This window comes from Pelecanus crispus, chromosome 13 (genome assembly GCF_030463565.1).
Source record: "Pelecanus crispus isolate bPelCri1 chromosome 13, bPelCri1.pri, whole genome shotgun sequence".
Lineage (NCBI taxonomy): Eukaryota > Metazoa > Chordata > Aves > Pelecaniformes > Pelecanidae > Pelecanus > Pelecanus crispus.
Window position 1 is genome coordinate 24955172 of NC_134655.1, and position 25119 is coordinate 24980290.

The 25119-nt window shown below is 50.6% G+C and overlaps 1 protein-coding gene across 1 annotated transcript; it reads right to left on the minus strand.

Moving 5' to 3' along the window:
• Positions 1 to 15123: 15123 nt before the first annotated feature.
• LOC104032076 (G-protein coupled receptor 83) lies at positions 15124 to 23309 on the minus strand. The gene is made up of 4 exons (XM_009484307.2): positions 22926 to 23309; positions 22003 to 22128; positions 20502 to 20635; positions 15124 to 15718 (listed from the first exon to the last, which is right to left on the minus strand). The coding sequence occupies exons 1-4, from the start codon at positions 23307 to 23309 to the stop codon at positions 15124 to 15126; spliced, it is 1239 nt and encodes a 412-aa protein (XP_009482582.2).
• Between the last annotated feature and the right edge of the window lie 1810 nt (positions 23310 to 25119).

The following is a 25119-nucleotide window of genomic DNA, read 5'->3' on the forward strand; positions in this document are numbered from 1 at the left end:
ACAGTAAGACCTTTTTTCTGAAACCCTGTGTTTGCTTGTCCACCTTTGGGCTGAGATAATCTGGACTAAAAACAATGGTGCATGAAAAATATGGACCAAAAACCTGCACTTACAGGGAGGAGAGGCAGGAAAAGGGACCGCATGACCAGAGAAAGGCTGCTCTTTTCTCTGTAGAAAAGGGTCAGAAGAGGGAAGCATGTGCTCCTCGGGGCAGCTTGGCTAAACTGCGAAGCTGGGGTGGAGCAAGCAAGTAGCAGAAATGATGAAGAGTGCTCAGTAACACCTTGGCAAATGCAGGTTTCCTGCTTTTGCACTTCATTCGCTTGCCTACCCTACAGAAGCCTGTGATGTTCAAACGCAGCCCAACAGGGGCCGAAGAAAAGCGAGCCACCACAAGTAAGAGAGGCAGAAAACCCGCTGGTAGCAAGCGGAGGCGAGCCCTGTGCCGCTCGGCTCTGCAGAGGTGTAACCCGGCACAGCTGCTTCGTTAGCGCACACCGATGCCTGGTGGCATTCACTCGTGACAGAAGAATCTTTCACAAACGGTCAGCGTGCATTTCAGGTGGGGGAAAAACTGTCCGACCAAATTTTTGTGTCCGTCGAAGGTAACTTAAGCCAAGCCATTAACATCTACTTACCCAGCACGAATAGTTTGGCAGAATTTAGGTAGGCACCAAACCGCACCTGGACTTGGAGGCTCGCCAGTGAGGAAACCACCTTCCTCCAAAGGTTTCCTTCAGAAACCCACGACAGGCTGTCCTCGGACCCGAGGGCGGGTGTCGGGGTTCAGCCCCAGGCAGCAGCTCAGCACCACGCAGCCATCGCTCACTGCCCCTGCCCCGATGGGATGGGGAGAGAATCGGAGGAGTGAGAGCGAGAAACACTCCTGGGGTGAGATATGGACAGTTTAATAATTGAAATAAAATAAAGTAAAATAATAATAATAACAATATAATAATAATAGTAATAACAATATCCAAAGCAAGTGATGCCCAATGCAATTGCTCACCACCCGCTGACCGATGCCCAGACAGTTCCCAAGCAGCGATCGCTGCTCCCCGGCTAACCCCCCCAGTTTCCATACTGCCCATGACGCCGTATGGTATGGAATAGCCCTTGGGGCAGTTGGGATCAACTGTTCTGGCTGTGCCCCCTCCCAGCTTCTTGTGCCCCTGGCAGAGCATGGGAAGCTGCAAAGTCCTTGCCTGGCATAAGCAGTGCTGAGCAACAACTCAACCATCAGCGTGTTATCAGCATTATTCTCATCCTAAATCCAAAACACAGCACTGTGCCTGCTACTGGGAAGAAAATTAACTCTATCCCAGCCGAAACCAGGACAGCGGGAGAGCCATGGAGAAGAGGAAGGAGGGGAGGAAGGCACTGCCGACGCTCTCCGTGCTGGTCCCTGCTCTCAGCCCGGTGCCCCGGCGTGCGAGGTTGTCCCTGCCACGCGGAGCCGGCTGGCAGCAGGGCCAGGGCCGTGCCCTGAGCACCCGCCGTGTCGCCAGGGCCAGCGGCACAACGCCAAGCTGCTGCAGCGCCTTTAGGTGCGGGCGGCGGGGGACGTGGCCATGCAGCAGCCGCCCGCAGCGGAGGGGTCGGCCCCGCTCTCTCCAGCCTCCCCATGCGCGTCCATTGCGAGCAGGGAAGAGCAGAAACCCCAGGGGAGCGATGGCAGGGAGAGAAGGGGATTCGCAGGGGTGAACTCAAGGAGAAAGCCAGGAATTAAATCTCAGCTCGTTTTCACGTCAGGAGGGACAGGCCCGGGTGATGCTCAGCTCCCTTGTGCTCTGCTGCTCCTCGCGTGGGAATTGCTCATCCCCGGAGGCATCGGTCACACTTAGCGCCGGAATAAACGACCTCTCCCGCTGGGCTCATCTTGCTCAGCCGTACACGTCTGCGCTCTGCTTGACAGAGTCATTGTGGCACTGAACCTTTTAAATTGGCTCTGCACCAATTTCCGTGTGCGCCTGTCTCCTCTGCATAGGGGGCTAGAGGACAGTTAAATTTCACTGCTAAAAATGAAGACTTAAATCCATTAGAGAGAACTGTATTTCCAGTCCCAAGTTTCTTTCCTTCTCCACTTTCGTCTCCTGCCCCACAGATTATTTTTTACCGTTCTCTGATTTTCCCATTTTGTATTTCCCACAGGCTTTCCCCTGCGTGCACGGTTCTCATATTACTGCTTCTCTGCAGGACACCAGGGCAATTAAAAGTGAATGAAAAAAACCCGCACATTTTACAGCACGTATTATTGAATGTGTTTGCCAGGAGACAGAAATCCATTTTTCTTCTATGTTCCAAACTCACCTGTCAAACCTGGGGGCTGACTCACAGGGACTCTCCAGATGCAGCCTTCAAAAAGCAGCTGAAAAGCTTCGCAGCCGTGCGTTTGGGATGCCAGCGCCTCCAGCTGCTTTGCGTCACCCGCGCAGTAAGTGCAAACATCACCCCGTGGCTTTGCTGGGCAGACGAAACCGCAGCCCGGGGACTGGCTCTGCCCTTCGATTCCCACCAAATCCGGAGAAGGGGACAGCCCCCCCGGCCCACGCTGCCCCGGCTGTGCGGCCGGGGCTGGGGAACCCGGCACGGTGTTCGGAGCGTCAGGGGGACACTAGCGAGAGCAAACCCTCTCGATGGAACCAAACTGGGAGCAACAACGACCACCACCAAAAACAACAACAAGAAGATTAAAAATGGAAGCCTGATTCCTTTTGTTGGCAGCAGAAGTTCATTTTTAAGGAAAAAACATCGCGGCCCCAATCATAAAGCCTTACTGATGAAAAACACTCTTTGTCTTCAGGGACAGCCTGTTGCCAATAATTATTACTATCTGTCAAAAACACATTATTATCCCAGTGAAATTCCTGTATTCCTTCCCTGCGTCCTGGTGGTAAATGAGTTTTTTTGTGACTGGCCAGCCTATTTCTGTGTGACAAATACTATGTTAACGGGAGCCAATAGGCTGGATAATGGGCTGATTTTGGATTCGAACGCGGCTGCGTTGGGGAACAGAGTTTTAGCAAAAGAATAAAGTGGTTTTGCAACCCACTCAATACCTTTTCAAACTCACCCTCATCTCCTCTGAGCTGGTTTTAAGGAATTATTGGATTAAAAATAAACACCCCAATCAAGTACAATAACAATAGGGCCAATTTGCATCATTTCTTGCCTCCTACAGTTAATTTAAAACAAATAGGAGCAACGAGCACGTGATGCCTCCGAAGGCCGGCTCTGTCCTGCGCCAGCCCGATGCTGCTTGGGCGAGCGCTGCAGGACCCGGGGCACGTGGCCGGCTCCGCTCCGTCGGCAGAGCTGCAGCAGGAGCGGGGCAGGCTGTGAGCCGCGCTCCTGTCCCCGCCGAGGTCTCACCCTGGTCGTGTCCGAGAGGGTCCTCCCAAAGCGCGGCCCCCGTGCCCCAGGCACCGACTGAGACGTGCACGTGCAACGCGCCACGGAAGGGTATTTGAAATGGCATCCTGGCATCCACAGTGTGTGTATGTATACAGACATGAATATAAAGAAATAGAAATAATAGAAATAGAAATATATATAAATGTAATGGAGGAAAGGCTCATATCCTCCACTTTGTATGGAGGGGGGCAGAGAATATATTAGCAATGCTTAAAACAACAAACAGGAGACCAGTGCAGTTCCTCCCACCTTTACCCTCAGTCTCTCCTTCCTTTGCAATTACCAGGGGAAATGCAAAGGCAAAACAAAAAAATTGACGCCTTGGCTTCAGCAAGCACAGGTAAATCGATTTAGGCTTGGCGGCTGAGGCTGCTACCAGTCTGGCACAAGCTGAGCCCAGCGCAGGGGGACAGCAGCGGCTGCCTGGCCGAGCTGAGCCGGGAGGAGAGGCCGGGGGAGGTGGGATGCGGGATGCGGGAGAGGCAACGCGGGGCGGAAAGCTCGAGGTGCTGCTGGGCTAGGAGGGGGAAAAGCAGGAGCCGTCGCCGGGAGCGCCGAAGGTTCACGTTGTCCCTTGGCCATCACACACCATCGCCCCAGACAGGAGGGTGTGCGGTGCCATGAGCACCACTTTCCAGCCAAGAGCTCTGGTTTTCACGGCCATTGACTTTGCCTCACTAAGTAACTTCCATGCATTTTTTTACCATACTCTGTCTGCCTCAGACTAATCCTGTTTTTATTGGAGAACTCCAGATGAAAGAATAAAGCTTGTCCCAAGAATGAGGTTAGTGGAAAACACGTTTCATACAGATACGCATGTATAACATTTCATTAATCATATCTGGCAGACTTTTAGCTGAAAATGGCAGTACCTATAGCATAACGCACAGCAAAAGAACGCCAATTTTCACGAGCAGCCTTAATTCCCTACCTTTTTACTGTTAGGTTCTCCAGCTCTCATGTTCTTTACAGCCATGTTTTAGAATGTTTTGGAGCAGAATGTTTTGGTAAAACCCAGCATAACTTCCTCGAACATTTTGCTTTGGCTTGCAGGCCAAGGCAGACGCAGGCTGCGGGCTGATTCCCCGGGGGTACCAGCGGCCCGTGCCAGTGAGCACACCGCCTGCAGCAGCGTTTGCAGGCGCTCCCCCTTCCTGCTCTGGTTTTGCTGGTACGACACACAGTGTCCACACCCCCCTCCCCATGGAGAGGAGCTCCGAGAAGATCTCAGCATCTTTTACAAGCAGGAGCTAGGCTGCCATTAAACCCTGTGACCATTTTAGTTTCCAGGCGCTTGGTGCCAAACGTGGAGTCACCACGCGGGAGCCAGCAAAGGGGCGATGAAGCACGCATGGTCAGCCAGCAAAGGGGCGATGAAGCAGGCACTGTCAGCCAGCAAAGGGGCGATGAAGCAAGCACTGTCAGCCAGCAAAGGGGCGATGAAGCAGGCACGGTCGGCCAGCAAAGGGGCGATGAAGCAGGCACGGTCAGCCAGCAAAGGGGCGATGAAGCAGGCACGGTCGGCCAGCAAAGGGGCGATGAAGCAGGCACGGTCAGCCAGCAAAGGGGCGATGAAGCACGCATGGTCAGCCAGCAAAGGGGTGATGAAGCAGGCACGGTCAGCCAGCAAAGGGGCGATGAAGCAGGCACGGTCGGCCAGCAAAGGGGCGATGAAGCAGGCACGGTCAGCCAGCAAAGGGGCGATGAAGCAGGCACGGTCGGCCAGCAAAGGGACAATGAAGCAGGCACGGTCAGCGCTACCTTTGCCTCTGGCGAAGCCAGCCAGGCTCCTCAGCTGCCCGCGCGGATGAAGGGGTCTCTGTTCAGGTCCAGCTGCATGCACAATGCGCTCCTGTGAATGGTACCTTAGTGTAAAGCATCCCTTCCCTCTGCCTTTCCTCCTTTAAGTTCCCTGGCTTTGGCCACAGCCCGTTTTATTTCCCATTCTATTAATTTGCTGCTATGCCAGTTTTCTGAGCTAATGAAAATACGGTCGATGTTCTTCACTTACCAAGCATTAGGGCTAGACATGATAAGTGCTCAAAGGAGCAAACAGATAAAAGGTTGTAAAACAGAACTCTTAAAGTTTCTAAAAGACCTTTAGTTTTTCCAACAATAAAAATCATGGAAACCAGCATACTACTTGGGCTTTCCGTGCTATTTTAAGCTTCTATAACAGGGGATAGTAGCCAAGCTGATGTTGCCAGTGTCCTTCCTTTTCTGTTTTTTTATGGTCCCTTTTTATACCAGTCTGCAGGCGGTCAGCTGAGCTGCAGGCTGGACTCTCCCTGGGCACCCTGCAACCCGGTGCCTCTCCCAAAGGCGCGCCCTGGGCGCCGGGCTCCTGTGGGGCCAGCTGTGCCACAGCTGGCTGGGCCGGCGTGTGGGCACTGGGACCGGGGCAGCTGATGAGTGAAATCATCCACAGGGAAAGGGAGAGAATCTTCCTCTAAAGCCTGTTCTAGAGCTGAGGCGTCTGTCCTCCTGAGCAAGCTCTTCTGTCACCCTCAGGTAAGACCTATATATATATATATATATATATGTGTGTATATATATGTATAAATATATAAAATAACCTTTCCTGTGGCAAGAACATGTGAGCCAGCTGGATTTTATGTTTGAGTTCAGAGGAAAAGAAGAGCACAAGCCATAGCCGGTCCTTTTTCCTGAGGCCACCAGCCTCCCTTTGCTCTCACTCGCAGGCTTCAGCAACCCCGCTGCTTTAAAATGTAAGGATCGCTTTGCAGGGATGCACCGAGGACTAAAATGAACGTCTTAGCTGCTAATTCCCCGGCCCGAACCCCAAGAGCCCATGGTTTCTGCCTGGCCCCCTGTGAAATGGAGGCAAGAGCAGAAGACTGACGGCTGGCAGCGGGGGGCTCCGGCTGGGCACAGGGCTCCCACCGGCACCCAGAGGGTCAGAGGGCGCTCGGCCGGGGGCCGTGGACGGAGCTGAGGGAACCAGCATAGGAATTGCTGCTGGAAGGTCTTGCACACCCAGCCAGGTTTGTCGCTAACCCTCAGAGTGCTCTTTTTTTTCCGTCCCTCCGTTTCTCCATCCGCACTGTGAATCACACTATAAATGAAATAAAAATCTGCCTTTAAATTAGAATTTCTGGCCCCAGAGCTAACCAGAAACGTAAGGCACTAAAATTCACATTTGCAATGTACAGTTTAGAGAGGCAATCCTGCAGCTTCTCACCAGAAGCATTTCACAAGGGCACCAGTGAGTCGTTAACGCTTGCTCACCCCGGTGACTGCGGGAAGGAGGAACGCGATGGTGCCTGCGAAATCTGAATGCCGGGGGTCAAACAAGATTAAGGGTCATTTTCAACCTGTTCTCATTACAGCTGAGGTGTCTGAATATATTGCTAAATATTCATGGTCTTTATTAGCTATGTTAATCATTACAGCTCGCCCAGAGGATGAATATATTTCTACATTACGCCCTGCTGTCTGTGAAGGACAACAGAATTCTTCTGTTCCACTAAACAGAAGGCAAGGTAATGCAATTTAACACAATTCTTTTAAACAGAGCACAGTGTAACCTTATGTTCAAGTCAGCTTTAGATTTAGGTTTCTTTAAATTAACCTTCAAATTTAATAAAGGGAAAAAAAATCTATAGCCTGCAATAGAAACGTGAAGATAAAGAGGGGATACTGCGTTGCGGTATTTATTTGGAGCTGTAGCTGTTGCCATCTCCACGCAGGGAACTGTCGGCATTATTCACTGTTTGTAAGCAAGAGCCACTGGCGCATTTACTGCAAGAACAGGGTAGAAAATGAAGATGGTCTGTTAAATAACTGACCTGTAAAGACAGAGCCAGGAAAGACACTGTACTGTGAAGGGAACCCAGGAAATACCCTAACGGTAAGAACTAAAACTTGATTCCTTTCCGGTCTTTGGGAGGGACTTGGTTTATTAACCTTAATGTGAAAGGTCCGAGCAATGTATCACAGTTCAGAAGGAAACAGAAACTTCCAAAATAGCCCAGGGTCACCCAGTCTATTGCAGCTCCTAACTACTGAACTTTTGTGGTAAATCCGTCATGGAAGTTTTGGGTGATCCAGGAACTCCTTATAATTCTGAATTCTGCCTTGTTTGGCATGTGTCACCAGTAAAAGATCAAAATGAGCGGTGGAAGGAGAAAGAAGCTGCAAAAGGCTTAGGCCATTGATTAATTGATCACTTAATTCCTGTTACAAATTGCCTGAGACAAGATGCAGCAGCAAGCAAACATCATCTCCATCTCAAAAAAAGGAACAAAATCTCTTGCTCTAAAACTTGCCTGCCATCATTTTTATTATGTATCATAAACTATCTCCTAATAACACCCAAAGTCTGATTCTCCTTGGAATCACACTGATTATGGTACTTAAGCTGGCTACAAGTGTGGGTTGGAAATAGATTTGAAATAGCAACGGCTTCTGCAGAGCTGGTTGAGGAATAAGCTGCGGTGCTGGTAGAATGGCATGAAACTGTCAAAAATGATGTTTTGAAAATCACTGTTGCTACTTTCAGCCACAAACACCAGCTGAAGATCCTTGCAGAGGGGAAATCCTTGGGGCAAGACACCACCGAGGTTCGACAGCCTGCCCGGACACAGTACGGATTAGATGATTATGTGTGCAATGAAAGCGTGTGGGTACGTTAGACAGAGATGACACTTGGAGAGGATATAAACCTGCTCCGAAGCAGCATTAATTGCAAGGCAATAAGCAGAAATTCCATTAATGGGGCCACTCCCTATAATTGTCCCTTATGGTGTCCCATAAAGCAATTGTTTTTGTCTCCGGCAGACAAATTAGGTGATCCATCAATCTGATTTTATAAAGCAACTCGTCTGTTCTTATCTGCCAAGGAGATTTTTATGAGGCCTGTCATGGAAAAGTCTCCTCAAGTGACAGACTATTGTGTTGTAAAATCAGACACATGGTTTCGGCAGGACTCAGCCTGTTGGTTTTTTGGCTTTTTTTATTACTTTTTTTTTTCCTCTCACCTCTGATAAGTGACAGCTCCTTTTCATTGACAGCTCATTGCAGAGGGCAGTGTCCTCATGTGATTTAGCACTGCTGAACACGGCATTATTAGCCAGTGTTGGCTCATGGGAGAATAAAACTTCATTACTAGGGCCAAATGCATTAATTCAACCCTTATTACTGGGGCAAAGGGAAACGTACTGGGGGGGGCAGGGCAAGGAGTGCTTTTGCTTTGCTGGCTGGGGAGACCTCCAGTACCCCCCAGGGAAGGGCTTGCTGCAGCGCAGCAGGCGCAGACGCCTGCAGACCTCCCTGGCTCGCTCCCCCTACCCGCTGTCACCTGCCCTCTCCAGCGCAATTCGGAGCAGCGGTCGGTAAGCTGCTCCGGCACGCCTGCCTCGTACCGTCAGCCGGTGACCCCAAAAGGCTCTAGTCCTGCACCAAGGCAGACACCCAAAGCGCAGCATTACCAACAAGTCTGGGCAATGAGATTGCCCCTGACCTACCTGCTCGGCACAGGAAGCTCATCGGGATGAGCTGAGTGACGCGGTCATCATGAGAAAGGTGCGTGCACCGGGAGGGCTTGGACATCAAGCTCAGGGAGCAGTTTATACTGGAATTTGGGTAGAGATTACTGCTGAGCACTGGTGGGACAGGGCAGCTTTGTGAAAAGCCTTGAATCTTTAAACCGAGAGCTGACTGCAGCATTGTGCTTGGCGCGATAAACCTGCCCTTACCCCGTGAGTATTCCTGCTTGGGCTTCATCCAAAGTTTGAGGAGATCAGAAGCATTTTTCTCCCTACCACAGCGCAGCAGGCGATAGCTCAAGGGAAGCAGGCATGTTTGCTCCTCAGTCGGTGAGAGGGTAGAGCCGCCTGCCCTGACTTGAGGGAGACTCTCCTTTGCTGCCCATGGCAGAGGGCTTCTGCTCATTATCTGCCAAGTGTTAATTCTGGGTGTGCCCTTTGCATCCCAGCCTCCTCGGCAAGGTTCGGGCTTTTTCCTTCCTCTTCTTCCCCTGGTCTGGGAGTGACCCAATCTGCTGAGTTATATCTCAGTGCAAGAGGATGGTCTGTGATGCTGACCCAGCTATATCCCCACTTCCCAGGGCTTGGTCTGCATTAAGTGAGGACATTTCCATTTATTCCTTCAGCATGCTTTGGACAGCCCCTTGGTACTGTTTTCCACTTGAAGAGCTAACTGATGATAATTTTATTCTGTTCTCCTTCCTGAGCTAATTTTCTGACTCATTGTGGGTTTTTTTCTGCTTGCTTTTTGTTCATCTAGTTGGCATTTTGTGGTTTCTTTGTTCATTATGTGATGGGGCTATATAAGGGGATTTGTCTCTGGAATTCAGGTATCCCCTGCACTGTGTTCTCTGTTATCGCCTTCATCAGCAACTATGCTGAAGGCAGTTAGATGCATTTGGCATGAGCTAACGTTAATAAATCTGGGTTGTTAATCACTCAGACATGTCTCTTGAATCTTTGCATACTGATTTGTGTGAGCTCAAATAGTTTCTCTGGAGCAGACTTGTGGTAACTCAGTGTTTTAATCATCTGCCCTCCAAATTCACCCTCGGGGTCTTGCCTCCTGGGGCTTTGCCTGCCAGGGACAGCTTCGAGTCACCAGCCTGAAGAGAGAGGACGAGGGCTCTCCGGATGGCACGGGCTTCCCCGGGGACTCTTCTCCCACCCCACGCTCCCGCCCGCTCCTCCGGCCTCGGGGCTGTCGCAGCGTTGGGCTGCAGGGAGGAAACCGCGCTGCGGCTGCTGCCCGCACGTCACCTCGGGCTGCCCCGGCGGGGCAGGTCTCTGTGCACGAAGCCCGCAGCAGCCCGCTAGCACAGCCCTGCTGGGAACGGGGAAGAAAACAGCCAGCAGGAAGCGGTGGTCCCGTTTTTGGAAGCTCTCCCTTGGTCCTATTGATCTTGGACACCGGGCTGCCTCCGGCACCACTCAGGAAGCCGTTCCCGCAGGTGAGTGTCGTCTGAAGACAAATTAATGAATGTTTAAGCATCTATTTACCTGATGAGTTGGCTCAGACCTTGACCTGTTTCAGCAAAAGCAGAATTTCTTAGATTCTCTTTTCCAGACCGTGGCTAGGTAAGCCCTCTGACTGCCGCAGCAAGCCTTGTGCCTGCGGTTCAGCAGAGATGCAATCTCTTGCCCCTCAGTCACTGTGCCTTGCCCAAGTCAAACAACATAGCCCAGTTTATCTTTTTTTTTTTTTTATGTTGTGCATCCTATGATTTGCCTGAATGCAGCTGAGAGAGTGCTGCTGTGTTAGCCAGGGCATCCTCAAGAGGTGCAAGAGCCTCCAGGCGATGGGCAAAGCGGTGCGCGGCTTTGAGCCTCATTCAGGCATTGATAATTACCAGTTTAGATAGCTAAGCCATTACGAAGAGGCAATACAGTCAGCTTTTACATCATGCCCATTTAGGGGAGAAAAATTCAGCAATGAAGAGATGCTACGATTGAAAGATCCAAGGAAAACCAGCTAGGTTATTTTTCACAGCAAGTGATAGCTAACTACATGGATTAGCAGATCAAGGGAGTATGAAGGGAGACCCATGTCTTTGGAATGAGGTCTTTGATTCCTCCAGAAAACAATTATGAAGCCATTTAAAGAAAGAAAGGAAGGGGGGGAAAACAACCTAAGCAATATTAAAGATGGGCTCAACGCAAGGTGAAGAGACTTCTGCTTCATCCATAGCCACTAGACGTGACAGGGGCTCCCAGAACAGCTCTTATCGCAGGGATGACGGGCAGGTACGACTCCAGGGTTTGCTTGCTGCTTCCCAGAAATTTGGCTGCTTCTGAGGAAAACAGCAGCTGGTCTGTACCAGCATTCTTGGACAAACATCTCAAGAAACTACTGAAATTTTCTGTCTACCCATCTTGCACTGCAAAACAGCTCTAGGAATGGGATTTAATCCCCGGCTTGGCTTGTACCCCAGAATTTGCCAACAGCGAGGTAGATTTCATTTCAGAATCACAGTGAGAGCCATAGCTTAATATTTCTCACGGAAGATACCAGCGTTAGTGTCGTTGCTATGGTTATTTCATAGAAGCCCAAGATATAATATGTACATTGAAAGAAAACATAGAAATATCTCTAGAAACTGTGTGTTTTGTGTGCAGCGTGCATCCTACAGCAGCCTATGGAAAGGCACACTGAGACCAACGGGCTGTGCACGGGGCTGTGCGGCCAGGCCAGCACTGCCGCTTGGGTGTCGGGTCACGCACAGCTCCCCGAGCTCTTTCAGAGAGCTTTGGCGGGGCGGGATGCGATTTTTCCATCTTTCCATTTGTGAAATGTTTGCTTTGTGGGTGTTATTCAAAGAGCCCTGGAAAGTTTTGACCAGGGCAATAAAACAGCGCAAATAAAGAATAGGCTCGTCAAGGATGAAAATTTTAAGTGAGTGTTTTTGTGAAACTCTGTATGGTTTTCGGGTGACACCAGTGGTGTTTTTCATCAGTATCTGTCTGAATCAGTTGAATAACTGTGAACAGCAAATAAGCACATGAATCACAGCTAACCAAGCTCTGCATCGTCCTTATTGCTGATGGATGCTGCTATCACAGGTCACTGAGCACTACTGCTACGGCACTACAGAGGTGGGTACGCTTTCTCTTTACTTATGACTTGGCATGAAACCTGTTACCTGCTGGCAAATAGTGCGTTTAAACCCTGTTTTCTGAAGGGGCCCTGCGAGAGCATGTCAGGGAAGTTCAATGGCCCAGCTCAAGTCCTCCAGATCCAGAGCAAGCACCAGCTGGGGGTTTCGGTGCCATGGGGTTGCCCCCTCCTGCCTCCAGGCCAGGTCCTGGGTGACTCCATGCTTTACCCAACCGTTGTTGAACTCTCTTTTCTGCTGATTTTTCATCCCTGTTCTCAACTCTGAGGAGGGGGGAGGCTTTTTCCAGTTAGTCCTTTTAAAGTAGGACCTCCCAGGTCTTTTTTCCTTCCTGTGCCCATATGACTCCCAGGCTTCTTGTGGCCGTCTCCCATTTTGCCCCAAGGCTGCCATCGCTCACGTTTCCACTCTCAAAGGAAACTTTCCTGTTGCTGGGAGAAGCCCGTCCACTGTACCTTATAACTGCATCTCATTTACAGCCTCAGCTCATGCTAAAAACTTGTGCTACAGCAACCAAAGGATGAAGGATGCTGGTTTTTGCAATCTTGGGGAAAAAGTCTCTTAAAGTTCCAAAGATATTTGAGTGGAAACAGGCTGCTACATTCTGTAGTTGAAACCAAAAATGCCATACTGTCACTCACCTTTCCAGAGGGAAGAAATAATATTTTAATAAAGTATACATGGTAGTTTGAGGGCTGGTCACTAAAAGTTGGTGAGGAATGAGGAACAGTAAAAAGGCAAATGACAGCTTTTCTTAATAATTAAATGAGGTGATGCTTATTAATTAGAGATATTTTTAACATTTTGAAAAACTCACAATGATGTTTTTCAACTAAAAACAGACCCTGCTCCACGCACAAAGAGGGCAGTGCCTGCACCCAGCAGCAGGCTGCCTTAAATTCCCATATTCAAAGAATTGTTAGTTTCCAAGTGCAGTGCCTCAGGGATCGTCTATTCATCCATTTCTGCTGCCGCTCATGATGCTCTGCTCTCTTCTTCTCGTGCAGATATCGCAATGTACACCTGAGGTGCAGGGACGTGGCCGAGTGGGGTCAAGTGGCCTGGAAGTGAGGACCTCCCCTCTTTTCTCTCCTGTTCCTTCTCACTGCAAAAATGGGAAAAAAAAAAAAAAAACAACAAAACAAAACCCAAACCAATCCTTAGTTTCCTTCTTTGGTCTGTCTTATCCTCCCCCAGGAAGCTGGTGGGACCACGTCCTCATCCCTGCCAGCGACCCGGGATGCCCCCGGCTCCTCCCCGGGCAGAAGCCCAGTCCAGCTATCGCCAGGGTAGACCAGGAGCACCCCTGACCCTGAGCAGCCGTGACTGCCTTTAAACTACTGAAAACCATCACCTGGTTTTCACCAACTAGACAAACCCAAAGTCCTCAGCTACTCCTCAGGACATTCCTTCCAGCCCTGTCACCAGCTTTTTTGCCCTCCTCTGGATGCATTCAAGGACCTTCACACCCTTCTTAAATTGTGGGGTCCAGAACTGCACCCAGTACTCGAGGTGAGGTCACACCAACACTGAATACTTTTTATCCAAAGCAGTTTGTTTGGGGGTTTTTGCTGCAAGTAGTGTTTCCCTATGAATTTCAGGTCTGAGGACCAGAGAGTAACAGCCCCGGCTGGTCCGTACCAGAGCCCCCCTGTCACCATTGCAGCACGTACTGGTCGCCAGCACTGAGTTTCGAAGGATTGCCCAGGAACTGTCCGGGCTCAAAACACACATAGCTTTATGTATTATAGACTTATGACTACTCAACCCAAAGTCTGGATGGATAAGTAAGTAATAAATATTTTCCCATCTTCTGTCTGCCTTCTCCAAGTAAGAGAAGTCCCTTTCTCAAGCTCAGCCAGGGAAGCTGAGAGGAGAAGTTGAGCCTCTCTGGTCTGGGTGCAATTTTTAAGAGGGACGGTACGATGGGGAAAGGGACATCGCTGCCAGGCCAGGAGGTCCTTCCAGTTCCTGCTGCCAGTGTCCAGCCACTGCTCCACACTGCCTGCGAAATCATGTAGCAATTCTAGTTTCTTTCTGCCTTTAATGTCTCTTTTCCCTGCCTTCCCGCCCCGGTACTAAATCTTTCCTTTGTTCTATATCCCTTTTTTCACCTGCATCCCAAGCGTAGCTAAATTAAATTGTATTCTTCCCAGGACTGTAAACAAAACCTTCCCTCTTAGTCAGAGTCAATTCTGTTGGTTAAATGAAACTCTTTTACAGCAATTAGCAATTATGCAGAATTCTTTCATTCTTCAGCTAGCGAATGCTACAGGCCTGATGAAATATTTTGTGGCCTTTTGTTTAGTGCCAGTGTAGGTTTATTTCCTGAATTAATATATTTATAATAAAAACACAAAGAAATTCCCAATGGACTAAATTTGTCCGCCTGAGTGCTGCCTGAGGCTGCTGCCGCCGATGCCCGGCGTGCGTTGCCGCTCGCCTCTCGGCTGTGGCTGGGGTTCCGCTGCTGGCTCTGCAGCTGCAGAAGCGGCAGAGGGAGGGGTGGGATGGAGCCGGGGCAGGAGGAGCGAGGGGAGGAGGAGCAGCACTGTCTGAAGGGGAAATTGCTGTTGACGACCCTTACCTCTGCTGGGAGGCTTTGGTATAAGTTACCTGGTGAAACTCCGTATGCATGGAGTCAACCTGGATGTCCAAGTCCTTCCTTCAAATACGTATCAGGATGGGTCCATTTGCATTGCCCTGCAAAGCCCCGTTGGTGCCGTGGCACATGTTACGAGCGCTGAGACAGGCCAGCGACTTGGGACAGCAGAAGCAATGATGGAAACCCGGGTCCTACTCCCTCTGCTAGTACTAAGATGGGAAACCCCAAAAGCACATCACCCTGTCTGTGGACCTCCATGGCCCCTGCACATATACCGGCTCCTTGGAGCAGCTGGAGCTGTGGGCTCCCAGGGAGGGTGCTTGAGGGGCCGTGCTCCACTGCACCGAGCAAAGGGGGTGCTGCTGTGGTACAAGTCAAAAGTCAGCAGTAAAACACCAGAGCAGCAACATCAGTTCCTGAGGAGAAATGGGGAGATGCCCTTTGATGTCCACTGAATCCAGCTAACTCACCTCGGCCCTTTGGCTCACAGGTCTGTGTCGGCCGTCTGGATGTTTGCGGTGGAGCAAATGGTCTGCGAGGCAGGTCCCTTCCTGCACCTGGCCTGCTCCATCCACGCCTCGCGGCAGGACGTGACCACAGGCGGCAGCGCGTTGTCCTGCGTCTCAGGCACCTTCTGGCACATGCAGAGCAGGGACTTGAGCTCCGAGCGGAAGCTCTCGTTCAACCAGCAGTAGATGAAAGGGTTGTAGCAGGTGCTGCTCATGGCGAACCAGTGCAGGGCGAAATAGAGGGAGTTCTTTGCCTTGATACCTAGACTGGAGATGAGCACCACGTAGCAGTTGAGAGGGAACCAGCAGACAGCAAAGACCACCACCACCAGCATCAGCATCTTGATGCTCTTCTTCTTGTTCTTGTGGTGAGTGATATACTGCTGCGTGGTGACGTCTCCAATGGCGTTGCGGAGCCACAGCTTCTTGGCCAGGCGCGTGTAGGTGACAGTGATGATTAGCAGAGGCAGGAGGTAAAGAAGGAGAAAGGTAGACAGGTCCAGATACTTCCAGACCAGCTCTGCGGGCTCAGGAAAATCGGGAAGGCACAAACTCCGGACAGTGGCTTCCCTTGAAAAGCAAAGAAGTACATATATAGCATGTGGCCATTGCTGTGCAAACGGATGCTGCTAATTTGGTAAACCACAGTGGGGCTTCCACACCACCCACAACCACCTCCGCAGATTTGTAGCACGGTCAGAGGAGGGCCAAATATTGCTCACCTCAACAAAACAAAGCTCAGCCAAACCTCTGTTTCCCAGAAAGTCTTCACATGGTGTTCTCTGTATCTGTCTCACCAAGGATAAGCCTAGCTACTGTGTGTCGTTATCTCCTTTTCCCTTACATTGTTGTGTTGTCTGATAAAAGAAATTCTTAGAAAGACAAACTGGAGTTTCCTCTTCAAAGCTGCAGTTGATTTTAATTGCATGAGTCCCTCGCGTCCCCTTAACATGGCAAAAGTCGTCCCTGATGGCCCATTCTTGCAAAAGGGGCTGTGGAAGAAGCACTGACCTGGCTGCATCTGCCCCTTCCCCGTGTGCATGGGCACAGAGACGCGGCAGTGCTGGTCTCCTCTTCCCCAAAACCCAGTGCAGGAAGAAAGAGGGCAGCGGCCGACACCCACCTGACTCCTTTTCTCCAGTCTCACAGGCGATTCCCATGCACCTGGGGAAAGGGCATGCTATTTAGGTTTCCCCGAATGTGCCCACCCAGCAATCCGGCCCGGGATGTGTTACTTCTCTTGCACGTGGGTTGCGTGAACCATTGTCTGGCCAAGCACAACTGACCTGATCTTCCTGGGACACGGCAGAGTCACAGCACGTGCTTGGATCACCGCTGCAGCACGCTCGCAATAGCTCTGTCTCGTCTTTGCCACGCTGGATCTGCAGCCCTGCACGGGTACACCCGCCTTTCTGTGCCCCCGGGCACGTACAGGACCCCCTCGGCCAGAGCAGAAAAGTGCTGCACCAGCTGGGAAGTCAAAGCCGGTGTGGATGGAAGGGGAAAGCCGGAGGCTGGGCGCCACGTGAAAGCCTTGCAGGCACGAGCCCACCTGCCCGGACAGCACTCCTTCCTTCCTGTACCAACCACCCCCTTTCCGCCAGCTTTTCAGGAGACCGGCTGTTAAAACCTTATGCTACATCTTAAAACAGGCGTGATGATTAGAAAACCTGGTCGCTTAACTCAAGTTTAACTTAAGCCTGACAGTTGCACTTCTGATGGTTAGCTAACAAAAGAACTGAGTTTAACTACATGCGATAGTTTATAGAATCATAGAATCGTTTAGGTTGGCAAAGCCCTTTAAGATCACCCAGTCCAACCATTAACCTACACTACCATGTCCACACTAAACCAGTCAAGGGTAGACCAGACTGAACCGTGTCCCCAAGTGCCACCTCTGCCCGTTTTTTGAACGCTTCCAGGGATGGGGACTCCCCCACCTCTCTGGGCAGCCTGTTCCAGTGCTTGACCACCCTTTCCATAAAGAAATTTTTCCTAATTTCCAACCTAAACCTCCCCTGGCACAGCTTGAGCCCATTTCCTCTTGTCCTAGCGCTAACTACATGGGAGAAGAGACCAACACCCACCTCACTCCAGTTTAAATAATAAACTACTGTGTATTTTAACAGCACTTCAGCAATCTGTCCCATTCAACCCAGCGGATCCAGGCTCCGTTTGCATTTTCTGGCTGGCAGCGGCTCTCAGCTGAGGCACCCCAGCACCCTCCGCAGAGCACCACGTGTCCCTTCCGCCTCCCGCAGTGACTGGAAATGATGAAACATTAGGAGAAAGGAGCACTCACGCATTTATTTCCGGGGGATGTTTTCTCCTTTTCTTTCCTTTCCCACCCCCTTTCTCTTTCTTCTTTTCACTCTGTTTTGCCCTTCTGTCTTCAGCCCTTGTCCTCCGCTCACTTGTATTCAGCACAGACTTTAGACCCCATCAAGCCACATTATTGGTCGCAGTATTGATTAATATCTTTAATATCCTGTTTTGAACCTCTGGAGCTGGCTTTTGTGCCGCAAATAGATCGCTTGAAAATGGACGGCTGCGAGCGGGGATGGCTCTCGGAGGGATGACAAAGGGTGGGGGAGCAGAGCTCCACCGAGAGCGGCCGTGGAGGACCCTGAAGATGTTTGTCAAGAGGGGAACTGACGCAGAAGGGAAAAATCATCCTTTGTGAACCACGCTCCCGACCTTTTCCTCCCCGGGATCCGTCTGGCCACCGGCACAGGCGAGGCCAGCCCCCGCCTCCAGGCAGCTCTGCCTGCCTGCCCGCCGCAGGGGACCTGCCAAAGTAACCGGCGATCTGGCAGGGGAAGCCAGCGCAGCACCCACGGTGACACCGCAGCGTGGGGTCAGAACCACCACGGCCGAAGAGCAAAGCCACAGGGAAAGAGCAGAACCGGCTGGGGAAGATGGGGGACGAGCGGGGTGGTCATCCCTCACCGTCCCCCCGGGAACCAGCCTTTTGGGGAGCAGCTTGAGCACCATCAGGATGGTGTCGGGGCTGCAGCCGTTGGCGCTGGAGCGCAGCTGAAGGCTGGCGAGGGTGATGCTTCGGTGCTTGCAGAGCCTAAAAATGTATTTGAACAGAGCAGGCAGCAGAGCGAGCCCACAGGTAATCAAAAAAGCAGCTGCTGCCCTCGCTGCCCCCTTCCCTCTCACCATCCTAAGAAGGGGCGTGCAGCGCTGTAGAAGAGGCTCACGATTATTTCAGGGAAGAGGCTGGTTGAGAGCAAAAGCAGACAGGACGCTGTATTTTGGTAAATTCTGGTATGACTGTGGACTTGGCCATGCTCCTGTGCACTGCAGCCAGGGAGGTCTGATGCTGGTGGAGCCCACGTTCTCCCGTCCCCAGAACCCCAACAGCTCCCTGGTCTGACTTCTCAGGAGCTCCGGGCCCTGCAGGAGCTATTACAAGCAATATTACAACTGCGATTTTTATTCAATGGAAAGCAAGGATGAGAATAGCACGTCCTGGAAGTCCTTATATTGCCGAGCTGCCTCATGCCGATGCGAGGCTAGGTTTCCTCTGGCCGTGCTAAGGGATGAGCAGAGACAGGTGCTGTGAAACAGATAGCGGCGTTTGTTCATTCATAAGCAATTTGTGCAGTAATACCCTGAACACAGCTGCGAAGCAATGCGAGTACAGGAGTAACCCAGCACTTTGTTTACAAAGTCTGAGCAGTTGAAGATATTATATCCCCCACGGAGGTATTTCGGTGAAATCAAGCACAAGCACAAGTAAGGAAGAGCTGCGAAGCCCCAGGTTACACCCCCATTTTGTGTAACCTCTCGCATACAAACAGCCAGACAAAGCCTGTGCAGGCAGGCAAACACCCAGCAGCGTGGCAGGGAGAGAGGGAAGTGGCTGTGCCGTAGGAAGAAAGGTATTTGTCCTTTATACAGAAGCTCAATATCTGCAACAGAATGCTTTCTCCTGCTGCCTATTACTGCCTCCTTACCCTGCTCCCTGGGACGCTGCTCCCAGGTTGAAAATACTGTTCACTGTAAGATTATCCCTTGGCCTCGAGTCTGGCATTCCTGCGAAATGCAGGCACCAAGCAGTGTGACACGCCACCTCGAGAAACACCAGTTTGTGTAGTATTATGGACTGTTTTCTAGCCAGGAAGAGTCATAGCAGTGCCACAGGCTGGTGGGGACGAGAGGACCAGAACAGGTTGGGTACCATGGAGGAACAAAAGATCGCAATGGCAAACCAGCCCAAAGCTTCTGGTTCCTTATTTCTACCTGGTAGAGAGGGTGGCTTGCCAGAAATGAATGCCATCACTAGACCAGCTGGGAGGGGGGGAAGATAAGCTTTTTTTTTTCTTTCTTCTTTTCTTTTTTTCTCTTTCTTCTTTTCTTTTTTTCCCCTCTAGATCAGAACCTGCACTTTCTTCTGATACTTCAGAAGTTCTCACGTAGATGTGAAATTCCAGTTCATCTCCTTTTAATAGCTTTTGTTGCCATGATCAGCCAAGCTAAGAGCTCCGTTCCCTGCTGGGCAAGGCAAAGCAGCACACTGAGACGACTTCGTTTCCCTGCCGAAGCCCTGTTCCTCTCACCAGCCCTTCACTGCAGAGGAAGAGGTTGAGGTTTCTCTTTCGCTTTTCTTGTTTGTGTAATGCTGGGCAGAGGAGCCTCAAGCTTTAAGGAAGGCTGGTCCTGTTCCATAAATCCAGATGGATGAAATGCAAGGAAGCTAAAATGCGTGAATCAGCGTATGAGGTCTTGGAGACCTGGGGTTCATGGCCCTGCTGATTCACAAAGGTGGTCTTCTCCTCCCTGTTCTTTCTGTATAGTCTTGCTAATCTCAGTACCAGATGTTTACACCGTGAGTTTTATTTTCTTTCTTTCTCAAACTGCAGCTTCAGCTCTCTCTTTCCTCCTTGCCTGAGCAAGCTGGCTAGACATGGTCTTCTTAGGTCTAAGGAGCTGAGCAAGCGTGAGGAGGGAAGAGGAAAGGCCCTTGGGAGAAAATGGCCTTCTTGGGACAAATCCCCTCCTGATGGTATCACGACGCTGGAGGTTTGTATCCGTGCCTGGAGCCTGCCACCAGATGAGGCTGGGAGGTGAGCCTCCCCGCCTTGCCCAGGAGTGTGGGGATGGTGAAACCAAACCCAGGTCCTGAGGACGTGCCATGCCCCGCAGTGAGCCGGGCGGCTCTTCCAGCGGGCCAAGCCTCTGCTGTGGGAAGTGAGATTTCACCCACACACAAACTCCCACCGATTCCACTACGTCCTTCCCCGAGCCCGGGAGCCCCTCCGGCAGCTCCCACCACTGAGAGCCACCGCCGCAGAGAGCTATCGGACCTCTTCACGCTCGCTTGGAAGGGGAAATAACTCACCTGTAGTTATACTGGAAAAGCTTTTGATAGATGGCATGGGGCAGGGAGAAACAGGTTGCCATCAGCCAGATAACAGAGATGCTCAGCACTCCCTTCGTTAGTGACATCCTCTGCTTCAGCGGGTTCAGGATGACCTGCAACGGAGACTTCACCGTCACTCTTACCGCACGGGAAAGCAAAGTCCCTTCACCAATGCACACAGCAGAGGCATTTTTTGGCATGATCTAATGCTGTTAAGAAAATGACAGCAGAGGCATTTTTTGGCATGATCTAATGCTATTAAGAAAATGACAGCCATGATTAGGAAAATGTCCTGCTTATTAGAGTGACCTGGAAAATGGGAAACCTTGAACTTTTCAATTCGCTCAGAAGTGCTTTCAAATAAACTTTTTCCTCTATTCTATGAGGACAATTTTCCTTAAATTGTGAGTTACATTAGGTAGGAAAAAAAGAAGGTATCTACACAAGTCTCTTCACTTGGTATGTTTGTTTATTCTATAGGAATTACATAAAGAAATGTCTCTTGTTCTAGCTGAACCTGTGAAGCTGAGCCCCCCTCCTCTCTTTTGAGGCATTAACTCACCTTTTTTGAAATTTTCTTTGTTAGATGAAAAGGTAAAGAGCTTATAAAAGCTGAGAGTCTGGAAGATACTATTTGACTGATAGTACAGGAAAGGAGAGTGATTGCCGAGATAAGCGCATGGGCTGGGCTGCCCTCTCTTTCCCGTGCTGGTAGTGCAGCGAGAGTTTGTCATGGTGGGCACCTGACACAGCCTGGCTGCAGGCAGGCGGTGGGTACAGTCTCCTCACAGCTCTGAAGTGTCCTCCCAGTGTTGCCAACAGAGATTTCCCACTCTGCCGCTCCCCTTTATACTGGTCCAGCATTAGTCCCATAGTTACACCACGGGACTTTAGTCTCAGAATTTCTCTTTACTCCGGCTGTCCTGCAACTTCATGATGCAGCAAATGCCCAACGGGAAAAGAAAAGCAAAAGAACAAACAGGCAACTGTATCAGAATTTAAGCCTAGGATGCTACAAATTGGTGTTCCATGGGTTTTGGGTGGTAAACTAAAAAGCTTGGAAAAGTTCCCTGTACAGCTGAAGTAATGCTTTGCATTCAGCCGTTGGCTCTGCTGCCTTTCAAGACCCCCCATGTAAAACAAAGCCTCTTGAATTAACTTGCCCTGCCACATTTGGGGGCTAGGCTGGACCCAGCTCTTTTCAAACCACTTGAAAAAGGTGTCTTCATGCTTTTCTACTCAAAGTCTGGGAGTGTCCTGTGAAACCTGTGATGCCGCATTTTGGTTTTTCCCTCCTGCCCTGTACCTGGGAGGCTATAGAAGTCCATCAAGCCTTCCTGCCCTTGACACACAAGGGGCATGTTTGAATTGAGCCTTCTCACTGGATATGGGTTTAATCCCTTGAACCCATGGCTCAACCGAGACTGACAGGGGCTTGGGAAGAGCCTTGCAAGGGAACAGCGGACGGGCGGCATTTTACCTGGTGCCTGTCCAGGGCGATGGCCGTCAGGGTCAGCGTGGAGACGTGGAGGGAGCAGTACTGCACGAAGCGGCTGATGTGGCACATGGCCTTTCCAAAGATCCATGTGCTGTGCACAAACCGAACCTGAGGGGAAAACAGCGGGTCATCAGCCAGCAAACGTACTGAAAATAAATCCACAGGAAACCCTTTGGATTGCTCCTGAGCTGGCACATGGGTTTTGGCTGGCTGGCTGCGCAGCTGCGCCTGAAACCCAAAGAAAGATTAGCTATGTTGGATTTTAAAACAACTCTATGTAAGAGTTTATAAGGTCAAAACGCACAGATTAAATGAGTGGTGCTGTCACAGCCCTCCTGGCCCATTCATATAAACACCATTTGTGAATAGCAGTAATGACTTTGTGATTATACTAACAACTATATTTGGAAAAAGTGGACCGAGTTTTGGTCACACAAACCCCCCTTCAGGTCTGGACAGCTTTCACTGAAGACTTCACCCAACTGGCAGCTCTGAAAAGCTTGACTACTTTCTTCCAGTCCCCTGAGTATGACTGGCATTCAAGTTGTTTTGACCCACTAAGTTTTAAGTGTGACTCTCTAGTGCTCTCCTGCGTGTACATTAAAAGTACACGTTCATCCAGGCACTTATTCTGCATTCCCCAAGAAGCTCTTGCTGTGGTTTGGTGGCATACTTGGAGAGACTTGGCAGTCTTTTAGGAGATAGAGTCTAACGGAGCAAAGGGAGCACACAGGTTGCTGAGCAGTGTTTTACTTGCCTGGCAGAGTTGTCTATTAGACTTGATTGTGTTGGGATCACGCCTCAGTCCTAGAAGAGCATGCACAGAGAGGGTGTGACCACCAGGCAGAGCAGTCTTGTGAGAGACTCCTCTCCTGGCTGAAGGGACAGCACGCTGGGCCACTTACCAGGGTAAACGGCGTGTTGAGCAGCGTGATCATAATGTCAGACACTGCCAGGTTGACGATGAAAAGGCTGGTGGCTGAGTGCATCCTCTTGTTCTTCAGCACCACGTGGCACACCAGCATGTTCCCAAAGAGAGACATGATGATAATGACCGAGTACGCCACGATTAGAAGAGCTTTCACTACTGGTTTCTGGGATTCTGGCTCGTATTTAGCCAGCTCAGCAAATTTCTCCCACTCAACAATGCGGCTGTCTGTCCAGTTGAAGGTGGTCCTGTTGGTTGCTTGGTAGATTGACAAGAGTTTGGCCAAGGAAGAGTAGTGGTCAAACTCTTCAAGAAACCCCACCATCTGTGACCTGTAAGACTGAAGCAGCAAGCGAGGCATGGTGGGTTAACCTGCGTCTTCACTCAGCTCGAGGCCGCTGGGATGACAGCTCCAGGTGACACAGCAAGTGATCCATCAGCCTCAACTGCTTGGTTCTCCAGGAAGCTGGCGAAGATGCAGCTGCCCTTACAAACACCACCTTAAAACGGAAAGCTGGAGGGAGCCTCTAAAGTGCGATGGGTTCCCCAGGGGCAGAGGCAGCACTGGAGAGCAGTTCCAACAGGCACGCTGGGAAGGGGCTGGTTTGGGACGACACGCTCTCAACCCCTTCATATATCAAGAAGGGCAATAGCTCCACAGGCAGGCTATAAAGAAGAACTAGTTATTACATGTAGCAAATGCAGGAAAACCTCAGGTGGGTTTTGAAGTTGTTTTAATCCCACGTCAGCTTTTTCTTCTTTGTTCTCACCTGAGTCCATTTTTCCTCCGAGTTCCACAGAAGGCTGCGCTGTTGGTGCTTTCATCCTCTACTTCAAAACACCCAGCTCTTTTCTGTTGAAATGTAAAGGCAGAGCCATTTGGGGGATCATTTTCAAGAGCAGAGGTAGCTTTTGTCTGCATCTAGCCCCAGTAATTATCACAAAGCGATTCAGAACCTGGAAATCACATCAGAAGTTGACTTTAGTCTATCTCATATTTTCTCCTCCAGACAACAACTGAATTCTGCTTCCAGTGTTTCAGTTTCAGCAAGAAAAGTCTTTCCTGTAAAAGGCGAGACTTAGCAGTAGAGGCATGCAACTCACGGAGCAGCCACTCGCACTGTATACAAACCAACCAACACGCAGCACTAGATACACAAGAACAATTCCCTAGGCACAGAAATATCTGCTTCCTCACCTTTTTCTCACCTCAATATCCATTTTTAGATATTTCTGGTGATTTTAGATCGCACTGATCTACCGATGTTAGGTGGAGCCTATTAACTATGCATATCGGTATTTACAGATATGCTACATATGGGAGGGGAAAGTCGTTTAGAAGCTCTGCTGGGTTCTCCGAGAGGGTGTCTGGTTTGTTTGGTACATGCCATTCCCGTCAAGCCCCGTGGCTGTGTGCACAAATCAATGGACCTCACACAGCGTCAGGGATTAATAAGCAGAGCTTTCAGAGCGCTAAAAGGCTCCCCGATACCTTCCCACCCAGCAGACTGGCAGGCTACCCAGGGCAGCCAGCTCGCTGCAGGCAGGTGGTGGCCTGAAGCAGACATCCAGCAGACCCCAAACCAACACACCTCTGGGTCACGGCGGTGGCCTCGGCTGCAAACGCCACCAAGCAAGAGTCGGGATCAACTGTTTTCTGTTGGAAATAAGGTGCAGGGGACTGCGAGTGTGTGTTTGTACCTCTGCTTTCCCATAATACAACCTGCTTTGGCTTGTCTGCTTACTCTGGGGATGTCGGGAATACCGGAGGACCTACGAGAGGATGCCTCTCAAAAGCAAGTGGATGTTAGAGCAACTTGGTGGGGTGGAAGGAGGGAGGAATCAGCCAGGAGACAGAGAAGAACAGCTCTTGAAAGGAGGCTATGGCTGTTTCCTGGACAAGTTTGTGAGTGACAGAAGCCTGGGTAGGACAGAGAGCATGACAAATTGCTAGAGCAAAGCAGCTGTAACGAAGCAGGCATGTCAGCTCCTTGTCAGCTCCCAGTGCGGGTGGTATTGGGAGCATCAGGACCAGCCCTAGACCAGGTCCCAGTCTGACTCTCTCACAAGACACGAACCTGGGGAGCTGCCACAAAACTGGGAGCAGAGGTGAAACCAGGGAAAGGGATCGTTCACCTTGTTTGAAAAGGATGGTTGGCACGCGGGACTGA

Coding starts and splice junctions, on each gene's coding strand:
- LOC104032076 (XM_009484307.2), bottom strand. CDS start 23,309: ATGCCTCGCTTGCTGCTTCAGTCTTACAGGTCACAGATGGTGGGGTTT. Junction 22,129..22,925: donor TCAACACGCCGTTTACCCTG/GTAAGTGGCCCA, acceptor TTTTCCCCTCAG/GTTCGGTTTGTGCACAGCAC. Junction 15,719..20,501: donor CTTTTCCAGTATAACTACAG/GTGAGTTATTTC, acceptor TTGCTTTTCAAG/GGAAGCCACTGTCCGGAGTT.